This window comes from Octopus bimaculoides, chromosome 21, assembly GCF_046866305.1.
Source record: "Octopus bimaculoides isolate indiv1 chromosome 21, ASM4686630v1, whole genome shotgun sequence".
Taxonomy (NCBI): Eukaryota; Metazoa; Mollusca; class Cephalopoda; order Octopoda; family Octopodidae; genus Octopus; species Octopus bimaculoides.
This window is the reverse complement of record NC_142948.1, coordinates 18,419,174-18,431,384: the sequence shown is the minus strand read 5'-3', so window position 1 is coordinate 18,431,384 and position 12,211 is coordinate 18,419,174. Positions and strand designations below refer to the sequence as shown.

Below are 12,211 nucleotides of genomic sequence, written 5' to 3'. Positions count from 1 at the left end.
GAAACAAGAAATTTCTCAAGTTTTTAAGCTGATTCTTTTTAGATATTTGTGTGGCTGTGTAGTAAGAAACTTGCTTCCCAGCCACATGGTACCTTGGGCAAGTGTCTTCTACTATAACCTTAGGTTGACCAAAGCCTTGGGAGTGAATTTGGTAGATGGAAGCTGAAAGAAGCCTGTTGTATATATATATATATATATATATATATATATGTATATACATATATATTTTGTTTTTGCATTTGGCTTGCAAGATTCTTTGTGAATTCATGTGTTGAAGCATATTCTATTGTATCTGGGGAGAGTCATTCTCTTTTAGTACTTTATTGCCTAACACATTCACCAGTTCAATTTCCATTCATTTATTTATTTACTTTTTCTAAATTTTCATTGCATTTTGCAACCTCTTCAATAGTTGTTGACTCAGCAACCACTGAAGAGGTTGCAAGGCACAACAAAGACTTTAGAAAAATAGAAAAGTAAATGAGTGGAAATTGAACCAGTGAGGCACTAAAAGAGAATGACTCTCCCCAGATACACTAATATATATATATGTATATGTATGTATGTGTGCATGTGTTTGTGTCTGTATTTGTTCCCCACTACTGCTTGACAGCTGGTGTTGGTGTGTTTACATCCTTTTAACTTAGCAGTTTGGCAAGAGAGACCAATAGAATAAGTACCAAGCTTAAAAAAAAACAAGTCTTGAGATCAATTTGTTTAATTAAAACCCTTCAAGGCAGTGCTCCAGCATGGCTGTAGTCTGATGACTGAAACAAGTAAAATATAAAAGATATTGAGTTGAATAAAATAAACTTTTCATTGTCTTCTATATATTCAAGACAGTGTTCAGCTTCAACCTGCAGAGCTAATAGGTTTTCAGAACTCAGCTTTAGCCAAGTATTTATATAAAATAGAAATGAGATTGTTTGTTTAGGCCCAGACTTGCCCTTATTCAGCACATGTACAATGAAAGGTATGACAATATCATCATTGCTTTTAGACTTTATTCAATATCACCTTCTTTTTAAGCTGATATGGTATGTTTCAGAGATTTGACTGCAATTTCTAGCGGGGCTGACAATCACATTGAGGTTTCCTTATTGGAGTAAAGTAATTATGTTTAAGGAAATTTTTCTCTGTATATGTGGTTGTATTTAAATATATTTGCACTATTATTATTATAACCATCAGTATCTGAAAGGAATTGTTTTCTGTACCTAAGTCTGTGAATGTCTTTCTATTGCATGTAATTTTTCATATTATTCATATCATCTTACAAATAACTTGTAGCCTGCTAAGCAGTTAACATGTTGACTAGAGCTGCTAATGTGTTCAATGTTCAAATAACATGCAAGGGAAGGAAAGATTTCAAAAACAAAAGATATGTTATTTTGTTTAGTAACCGTTAATGAAATATTCAAATAGCTTAAGCTTCAGTAGCTTTTATGGTATCAGACTAAAAACTAAAATGATCAGATAAATAAACATGAACATTGAACTAAAACTAGCACCTGATTTTGGCAGTTGATTCTGTTGGATGACGGAAAAAGTATCGTGGTGTAGAACGAAATGAAATATACATAAAATTGAATTTTGTATGTTGGTATAAATCATTTATTTTGTCTAGATTGGAAATATAGCATTACATTTTGGCGATAATATTGATCCAATAACAAGACTTCGAGAAAAAACCCACTTTGGGAGACCAAGATGGTCAAACATCTTCAAAGAGATAAAAGAATCTCATTTAGGGTAAGTCACAAAAAATAACTTCTAATTATACTATTTAGTTAGTTCAGTAGTTGCATATCAGAATCAAAATTGTTTATATTACCTGACCTTTGTATGACACTTTCCCTCAAATAAAAAAAAAGTGATTTACTGCAAATGAAGCATTTGCTATTACTATTGTTCCCTAACCAAGAAAAGTTTTCTGTAATTTTCTTAACAAAACCAAAAATATATTCAACCCATATATCACATTAATAGTGACATCTAGTTGTAAAAACAATTGTTTCACCAAAATAAACCATCCCAGAATCACAAGCATAAAAATAATGGATGTGAAAATATCCATATAAATAACTGGTTTTAACATGAAAGGAGTTATCTGATGAATAATAATATTTGATTTGTTTATGTTGTTGTTGTTAATGATGTTAGTGTGTAAGTAAAACATCTAAGTTAGAACTGTCTATACAAGGGGTGTTCATTAAAAATTTTCCCTGACCTACTTCTGGTTATTGCAGGTAACAGAACTTGTACAGGTATTATCATACATGTTTCTACATGTCACATTGTAAATTGCAGCTTTCTACTAGTATTTGCTTGTCTTTTACAGCTGAAGTGGAGTAAGGTGTTATAATGGAGGCACTTAAATGCAGATCAGTGATCAAGTTCTTAAACTTGAAAGGTTGTACACCAAAAGAGACTTTCAATGAAATGAAAAAAAGTTTATGATGATGATGCACCATCATACAACATAGTCAAACATCATCAGTTCAAGTGTGGTTGGATATCAGTGGAAACTGCTCCTATTCCTAGATGACCACATTCCACCATTGATGAAGACACTGTCCATAAAATGGAAGCTGCCAGTTTGGAGGATTGCCGCATAACTATTTGGCAACTAGCCCAAGAAGTGAAGATAAGTGTAGGGTCCATGGAAAAAATCATTCACAACCATTTGCACCTGCAGACATTGTCGGCATGATGGATTCCCTGGATGCTCACACTTTTTCAGAAGCAGGAACAAGTCAATTGCTCCCAGGCTCTTTTGGCAATGTGCTAAGAAAATGAGGAGGACTTTTTCAGCAGACTTATGACACAGGATGAAACACGGGTGCATCACTATGGTACTGAAACTAGTCCAGTCGAAGCAATGGAAGCATGATAACTCACCAAAGAAGGCTCATGTCCAACCCTCAGCAGGCAAGGTGATGCTCACAGTCTTTTGGGACCAGTGTGGAATAGTGATGATGGATTTTCTGGCAAAGGGCACCACAATTAACAGGACATATTATGCTTCTCTGCTGCAGAAATTGTGGGATGCCATCAAAACAGAGAAGCGTGACATGCTGACCAAAGAAGTTTGCTTCCTCCAGGACAATGCCCCAGTTCACAATGTGCATGTTGCCCAGATGAAAGCACACTCCTGCAGCTATGAAATCCTTCCTTATCCCCCTTACTCTCCTGATCTTGTACTAACTGACTTCCACCTCTTTCCAACCATGAAGTCTTTTTTGAAGGGGAAACACTTTTTGGATGATGATGAACTTATTTCCGAGGTAAAGTCTGGCTCCAGATGCACCCTACCAATTTCTACAGACGAGGTCTTCACAGCTGCATAAAGTGATGGCAGAAGTGTGTCACCATTGGTGGTGGCTATGCAGAGAAGGACTAATAATTATGCCAAGTTTCATCTATCTCAGTCCTTGGGAAGTGGGTCAAGGGAAATCTTTAATGAACACCTCTTATAGTACAGGTAACTCTATTATTTCAATGTTGTTTGAGTTTACACTGAAGCAACATGTACTGAAATATCTCAAACAATACAGTTGTTCATTATATAATGTACATACTAGGAATGAAATGTACCTCTTTACTATGTCTATTTTACATCACGCACATAATGAATGTGTGTGTGTGTATGTGTGTATAATGTCTTTGTGTACATACACATGTGATGAAGCTAAAAATATTTTTTTCTCTTTTCTTAGGAAAAGTATTGGTGTATTTTATTGTGGGCCATCACAACTGTCGAATACCCTATGTGAAATGTGCAACACCCACTCTGATTCCATAACTGACAAAGGCATGAGGACTCAGTTCTTTTTCAACAAAGAAAGTTTCTAATTTGTCATGTGTGTGTGTGTGTGTGTGTGTGTGTGTGTGTGCACACATGCATATATATATATATCTCATTCACCTTTAGTAGTAGGGGAAGGTCAACATTTATTTTTCACCACCGCTTCTATCCCCTCTAGCTAATCCAGTTCTGAACCAAACTGAACGCAGTTAAAAGCAGTTAAAGGACCTGTGCAGTCAGTGAATTTTTGAAATATTATAATAGAAAATTGGTCACATTAAAAAAAATTTGTGTTCAAGAACTGGGTGTGTAACATATAGATATAACTTCTAAGCAGTAAAGTTTCTTTATTTCTGATTTATTTTAATTGCATTTGAATAAAAGAATTCACTGAGAGAAACCAAGATCTATTAACCTCATCATGGTGAAGAAGAAAAAAAACCTTACAAGACAAAATGTAGTCAAATCAGAAAAGTAATAACATCTGGTATTGTCTTTAAATTGTATCTGTTATTTTAAGACAGTGGTTCCCAAAGTGGGTAGTACTGCCCCTCTGGGGATGGGGTGTGTGGAAAGATCCAAGGGGGCTTTGAAGAATAATGGGGTGACAAAGATGGAGCAGTAGGTGTCAAAAAAGACAAGGGTTAACTAGGTTAAGTTTTATTTGTGAAATACTGTTGTTTTGAATTAGTTACAGAAAATGGTCTATGTCTGTGATAGTGAGTGGTGGTGGTAGTGGTGGCCACTGGGAATTTGGCCTTAGAACCAAGGGGGCAGCAACCTGAAAAAGTTTGGGAACCACTGTTTTAAGGGATAATTTTACTTAAAGATAATATTCCTCAAAGCTTTCCTCAAAGATCTAAAGGAGAAGAATCTTACTGGGGATATAAGTTTATTGGGCAAAAAGTGATGGAAACTGGCCTAAATTCATATTTAAACCATCATATCTCTATTAAAACCATCTATTTAAACCATCATATCTCTATTACTTTAGAAAAACCATTAGTATAATTAAGCTTTTCTGAACAACCAATAGGACAAGAAACCAATACTGAAAAACTGTACTAAATTTGATATTGTAGGAAAAAAAGCTATGGGGCAAAAAATGGTTAAAATTGAGGGTGATTACTGGGGCACTAAACTGTAGTTACATCTATGTATATACATATCTGTGAGTGTGTGTACACACATGTATGTAACCTCTCTCACTACATATATATAAACAGTGGTACCCAAGCAAAGTAGTGATTGTTTGTCTCAGCAATTAGTGAGTATAAACAGTTGAAAAGTGGAAGAAATCGGGGGACATATTGTATCAAATATGCCCTCTAACCACTTTTATTTCATTTTTGTTCCCAATGTTCCTTTGGTATCCTGTGTTTTCAACATAATTACAATTTTCAGCCATTCAAAACTTCAAACACAACCCCTTCCCCCAAAATTTCTGTTTTCACTTTTTCCAATTTTTTTTTTAATTCCATGTATGAAAACTTGGAGATCATGAATCTGAAAAATAAATTTATTTTCAAAATTTCAATTATTTTTACCCCACATCCTAGCTTTCAGCATACCCACTTCACTCCCATTCTAACATTCTACATGTTTTTAAATTCAATTGCTCATTTCTATGTGTATGGATGCTTGATATGCTTGAAATAACAGCCAACTTTCTGAAAGATAATTTTTTTGAAAATTTCATTTTTTTAAATTCAATCCCTCACTCAGCTATCAGAATAACAATTATTACTCTGCATGTGTTGATGCCTTTTGAACCAGTAGATGAAATGAAACCCCTCCCTGACTTTTAGAATAATGATACCCACCCCACAGAAATATGGAATGCATCAGCACAGTTGTTCCTACTTTCCACTCTAACCAACACTAAAATATTAAGTAAATTCCACCCCAACATTTGTGGTGTTCTTAGGGTGTTTCTCAAGAATGTGAATGTGGTCATACTCTTTTTATACAAAACTAGTCGACTCATTTGCTCTACTGCTTTCAGACTGGCATCATTTAATTCATTTACTGCAACTTTATTGGCATTTTCATCCTTTGTCTTGGTTTATCCAAGGTGTTTATATAAATTACTTTTTGTCAATAAATAATCGTTACCTTTTTACTAAAGTTTCAACATTTTAAAAGTTCAATTTTTTTCATCTTGTATACATTTTGAGTTTTGTCTCAATAGCAGCCATCTTTTGGTTGCAAAATGAGATGCCTGTAAAAAGAGTGGATTAGCAGAAAAAATGTGATGCAGGAGTGGTAATATTCTTAATTAACTGAATATGGAAAAATACAGGACAAAAACACAAGGAAGCTCAAAAATATTGCAGCTGAGGTTGTAATTGAAAAAAAAAAAAAAAAAGGTATGTTGCTTTTAGTTTCAATTTAAAGAGGGTGTATACATTTAGTATAGCTCCTCTTTAGATTCTGATTTCCCCTATGAAGAAAATTTTATTTGGAACTTATTTACTCCCTATAAAATAAAATATGGTGGATGATGGTAAAGGTTTGAAGCACTCATATAGTTTTAGTTAGGTGTAGCTTACACTACTAAAAAGAGAAAATGGAAATTTATTTCCATTTTATGGGGAGGATGCTTCAACCCACTCCCTGCTCTCAATGCTCATGCCTTCTATGAAGCATGATCCACAAACCTCCTTTCCCCAAAATGCAAACATTTAATTAATCTTTCCCAGACTCAGCATAAACCAGTGGGTATGCACATGGAAGAATGTTGTGGGGAAAATGAAAATGACCTGTGTTGCAAGTTTTCTTACTTGTCCTACAGTTGGAGTTTGTCACTGGGAAGGTCAGGTTCTTATGGTCTGTTACCAACAAAGAAGAGCTGGAAGTATAATCAGTACCAGTGTTGGATTGGGAGGGGATATCACCGCTAGTATAGGTGGCCATATGGGTAGTATTGTGGGGAGAAGTCTTGAGGTTGGTATTACTGAGTTGGCTGGGGTTACTAAGGGATGTATTATAGCCACTAGGTGGGTTAGGGTGGGATAGATTGTAGGTTCTAAGAACTGGCATTGAAGTTTGTACAGTTCTATATTTAAGAGATGAGGAATTATGTACATTATTTATATTATTTACATTTGATGGATATTTGTTCTCATCTTGTTTGTTGTTAACACAACGTTTCGGCTGATATATGTCCAGCCTTCATCAGGTATCTTGGGGAAATTTAGAACCTGTGTTCTCATTCCTAATGTATTTTTCGATGTTATTATTATTATTATTATTATTATTATTATTATTATTATTATTATTATTATTATTATTATTATTATTATTATTATTATTCAGGTCACTGCCTGGAATTGAACAAGGGGATGAAGTTGGAGGAATAATAGACTGAGAACACCACTGGAAAATACGAAAACTAAAAGAAGCAGCACATATGCTAGGACACAACGACCTCCTAAGCAGACCGAGTGCAGATATGAATAGCATATGGGAACCGGTATTAAGGAAGGATAGGAGAATATTAGATTTATAAGGCCCAAAATTCACTCCATAATTGCCCATGGGCATATGGCATAAGAGCGTGGGCTACTAACCCCAAGATTCCAGGCAGTGACCTGAATAATAGTAATAATAATAATAATAATAATAATAATAACATCGATAAATACCTTAGGGATGAGAACTCAGGTTCGAAATTTCCCCAAGACACCTGATAAAGGCTGGAGGGTATATCAGCTGAAACGTGTTAACAACAAATAAGATGAGGACAAATATCTGTCAAATGTAGATAATGTAATTAATGTAAATAATGTTGAAGTTTGTGACTATTAGAGGAGGAAAAGATATGTAGGTGTGGTGAAGTCCTTATTTTAGATATAATTCTGGATTGTTCCTTCTGGAAAGAATTGATTTTATTAGAGAACTTGATGTAAATCCTTTTCAATGTTAGCTAATGCAAGAGTTGGGGATGGATTTTTGTGAGATTTTAGATTGTAAGAATCCTTATCAATGGAAAAGTCAGAAGTATTGGATTTGAGGTCGTAGTTGAGTGCTCTCCACCTCATTTGGGTAATGAACTCGTAAGAGTTCCATGTTGAGATCCCTCAGTGGAATTGGAATATTCTTTGTAGATGTGCCCAAGAATTGCTTATCCATGTAACCTCAAATCCCAAAATGTTCTCCATACCCTATCCTGGTTCATCATAAGTAAGGCTCCCCCATACAACACAAACCTCAGTATTTGTAAATTGTTTTTTAGAGAATCACTACTCTTCACAACCACAACCCCTTATTACTTAATAGATTCTCAGACATAATGCTCTCTTGTAAACACAGGTTCTACTCATTGTCTGCCCATTTTATTAAATCTATGTAATCCCTTAACTATAATTATCCTTAATTACAATTAACCTTAAGGTACAATAAGTTGACCTAGCAACTTACCCCTCCACTAAATTATTCCTTCACATTTGCACATTCACATCACACCTCCCTCACAAGTTGTATTCTTTCCTCATTTTCTCAAAAGCACTTACAACTACTCCACTCCCTTAACTACTAACTCACTCAATCTCATACACCTCTACAGACCTAAGCATTCTCCCTCCACCACCAATTCACCTTCATTATGGTACTAACTACTGCTGCCTTGACCACTAACTCACTCCCACTCTGTTCACCCCCCTCTATCTTCTCTCATACATTTCTGCATACCTCAGTGATTTCCCTCCACTGCCAACATAACTTCTCTCTTTAAATTTCTCCTTAGTCACCCTATAAGCATCTATGAATTAGACTCTCTCCCTCTTTCTAATAATTGCCACCTCTTTTCTCACTGTCTCAACTTCTCATAGTTTTATAGCCATTGCCCCTACATTTTGACACCTATTCACAAACCCAACAACTGACCACCTTTCAATTACTACCCATGCCACCCCTCCCACTCATTTCCCAACCGTCCATCTCTATTACCACCTCCCTAATACCCTCATTGTTAACCTCCATCCCCCTTCTTGAACTGACTCTCTTATCTCCTCTCACCCTTCCCTGCCTCAACACTCCCCACAACCCCACTGAGCCTCCTACTTCCTCCTTCCAATACTGCTTGATCTCCACATCTAAACATTCCATCTTTAAACTTCTCTGCATCATGGTCTGAAATGTAAGACCTTTTTCTACTCTGCTGATGGAAGCTTGATTTATTTGCTTCCATTGCTGCCTGCATCTTGTGGTGAACTACATCTACAAACATTGTGATAGATCTCCAAACTTCCAGAAACAGCTGTTGGACTTATAAACTCCTTACTTCTTCCCCTTTAATTTTCTCTGTTATTTGTACTCTGTGTAAGTTCAATCTCTCATCATAATATCTATATACTTAAATAGTCATCATTTGAAAGTCTTTAGTCTTTGCTTTCTCTGGTTTTGCATGTATACATATATACATATTTTGTACATCAAACCCAAGCTGTTATATTTAATTTGTTTACCCACATAATTGCCCCCCTCTCTCTCTCTCTTTATATACACACACACACTTAAATTATAGATATATGTATGTATCTATCTATCTATCTATCTATCTATCTATCTATCTATCTATCTATCTATCTATCTATCTATCTATCTATCTATATATATATATATATATATATATATATATATATATATATATATATATATATATATACATACACATACACATACACATATAGAATAAATGAGCAAAAATGTGAAAACAATTGTGTATACAATAGAATTAATTCATTATTCATTAAAAACCAAAGCTTGCTTTTACTTTGAAGAACTCACAGAGAATGGGAAATGCCGGTAATGTATGAATGTAGGTCTGACTTGAAAAGAATATATAATACTTAAAATTGAGTAACTCCATTCCATAATATCATCTTAGCTATCATTAGAAGAAGAAGAGGAAGTAATATTTATTGTAATTTTTTAAAAAGTTTGTTAGGGAAGGTGGAATAGTGTCGACGACCTTTGGAAACTGGTGAGATTGATGAAGTTGAATGATAGGATAAATGTGATACAAGGAAGAAGAACTGGTGAAAGTGTTTTGCACAGGGACTGGTAAGAGAAGAAAGAAAAATGTCAGGTAGTTATTTAGCTAATCTGGTGAGGAGAGTGGAGGCCACTGTAGTACCAAAAAAAGCAGTAGCGAGAGAAACAGTACATCTGCAATCTAGTTAATGAAGTTGTCCAAGTAAATGGTTCTTTTGGCTGTCATATAGAATGAAATGAAACCCCTCCCTGACTTTTAGAATAATGATACCCACCCCACAGAAATATGGAATGCATCAGCACAGTTGTTCCTACTTTCCACTCTAACCAACACTAAAATATTAAGTAAATTCCACCCCAACATTTGTGGTGTTCTTAGGGTGTTTCTCAAGAATGTGAATGTGGTCATACTCTTTTTATACAAAACTAGTCGACTCATTTGCTCTACTGCTTTCAGACTGGCATCATTTAATTCATTTACTGCAACTTTATTGGCATTTTCATCCTTTGTCTTGGTTTATCCAAGGTGTTTATATAAATTACTTTTTGTCAATAAATAATCGTTACCTTTTTACTAAAGTTTCAACATTTTAAAAGTTCAATTTTTTTCATCTTGTATACATTTTGAGTTTTGTCTCAATAGCAGCCATCTTTTGGTTGCAAAATGAGATGCCTGTAAAAAGAGTGGATTAGCAGAAAAAATGTGATGCAGGAGTGGTAATATTCTTAATTAACTGAATATGGAAAAATACAGGACAAAAACACAAGGAAGCTCAAAAATATTGCAGCTGAGGTTGTAATTGAAAAAAAAAAAAAAAAAGGTATGTTGCTTTTAGTTTCAATTTAAAGAGGGTGTATACATTTAGTATAGCTCCTCTTTAGATTCTGATTTCCCCTATGAAGAAAATTTTATTTGGAACTTATTTACTCCCTATAAAATAAAATATGGTGGATGATGGTAAAGGTTTGAAGCACTCATATAGTTTTAGTTAGGTGTAGCTTACACTACTAAAAAGAGAAAATGGAAATTTATTTCCATTTTATGGGGAGGATGCTTCAACCCACTCCCTGCTCTCAATGCTCATGCCTTCTATGAAGCATGATCCACAAACCTCCTTTCCCCAAAATGCAAACATTTAATTAATCTTTCCCAGACTCAGCATAAACCAGTGGGTATGCACATGGAAGAATGTTGTGGGGAAAATGAAAATGACCTGTGTTGCAAGTTTTCTTACTTGTCCTACAGTTGGAGTTTGTCACTGGGAAGGTCAGGTTCTTATGGTCTGTTACCAACAAAGAAGAGCTGGAAGTATAATCAGTACCAGTGTTGGATTGGGAGGGGATATCACCGCTAGTATAGGTGGCCATATGGGTAGTATTGTGGGGAGAAGTCTTGAGGTTGGTATTACTGAGTTGGCTGGGGTTACTAAGGGATGTATTATAGCCACTAGGTGGGTTAGGGTGGGATAGATTGTAGGTTCTAAGAACTGGCATTGAAGTTTGTACAGTTCTATATTTAAGAGATGAGGAATTATGTACATTATTTATATTATTTACATTTGATGGATATTTGTTCTCATCTTGTTTGTTGTTAACACAACGTTTCGGCTGATATATGTCCAGCCTTCATCAGGTATCTTGGGGAAATTTAGAACCTGTGTTCTCATTCCTAATGTATTTTTCGATGTTATTATTATTATTATTATTATTATTATTATTATTATTATTATTATTATTATTATTATTATTATTATTATTATTATTATTATTATTATTCAGGTCACTGCCTGGAATTGAACAAGGGGATGAAGTTGGAGGAATAATAGACTGAGAACACCACTGGAAAATACGAAAACTAAAAGAAGCAGCACATATGCTAGGACACAACGACCTCCTAAGCAGACCGAGTGCAGATATGAATAGCATATGGGAACCGGTATTAAGGAAGGATAGGAGAATATTAGATTTATAAGGCCCAAAATTCACTCCATAATTGCCCATGGGCATATGGCATAAGAGCGTGGGCTACTAACCCCAAGATTCCAGGCAGTGACCTGAATAATAGTAATAATAATAATAATAATAATAATAATAACATCGATAAATACCTTAGGGATGAGAACTCAGGTTCGAAATTTCCCCAAGACACCTGATAAAGGCTGGAGGGTATATCAGCTGAAACGTGTTAACAACAAATAAGATGAGGACAAATATCTGTCAAATGTAGATAATGTAATTAATGTAAATAATGTTGAAGTTTGTGACTATTAGAGGAGGAAAAGATATGTAGGTGTGGTGAAGTCCTTATTTTAGATATAATTCTGGATTGTTCCTTCTGGAAAGAATTGATTTTATTAGAGAACTTGATGTAAATCCTTTTCAATGTTAGCTAATGCAAGAGTTGGG

At 34.8% G+C, this 12,211-nt stretch overlaps 1 protein-coding gene across 2 annotated transcripts in view; it reads left to right on the top strand.

Annotated features, from left to right (window-relative positions):
• The window catches only part of LOC106873617 (NADPH oxidase 2), a 71,231-nt gene extending 60,840 nt beyond the window's left edge, over positions 1-10,391 (top strand). For both annotated transcript variants that reach the window (XM_089338818.1, XM_014921063.3), the window contains 2 exons: positions 1,628-1,752; positions 3,720-10,391. In XM_089338818.1, the coding sequence (XP_089194944.1) occupies positions 1,628-1,752; positions 3,720-3,855 (261 nt within the window). In that variant the 3' untranslated portion in view covers positions 3,856-10,391. The remainder of the gene's footprint in view (positions 1-1,627; positions 1,753-3,719) is intronic.
• The last annotated feature ends 1,820 nt before the right edge of the window (positions 10,392-12,211 follow it).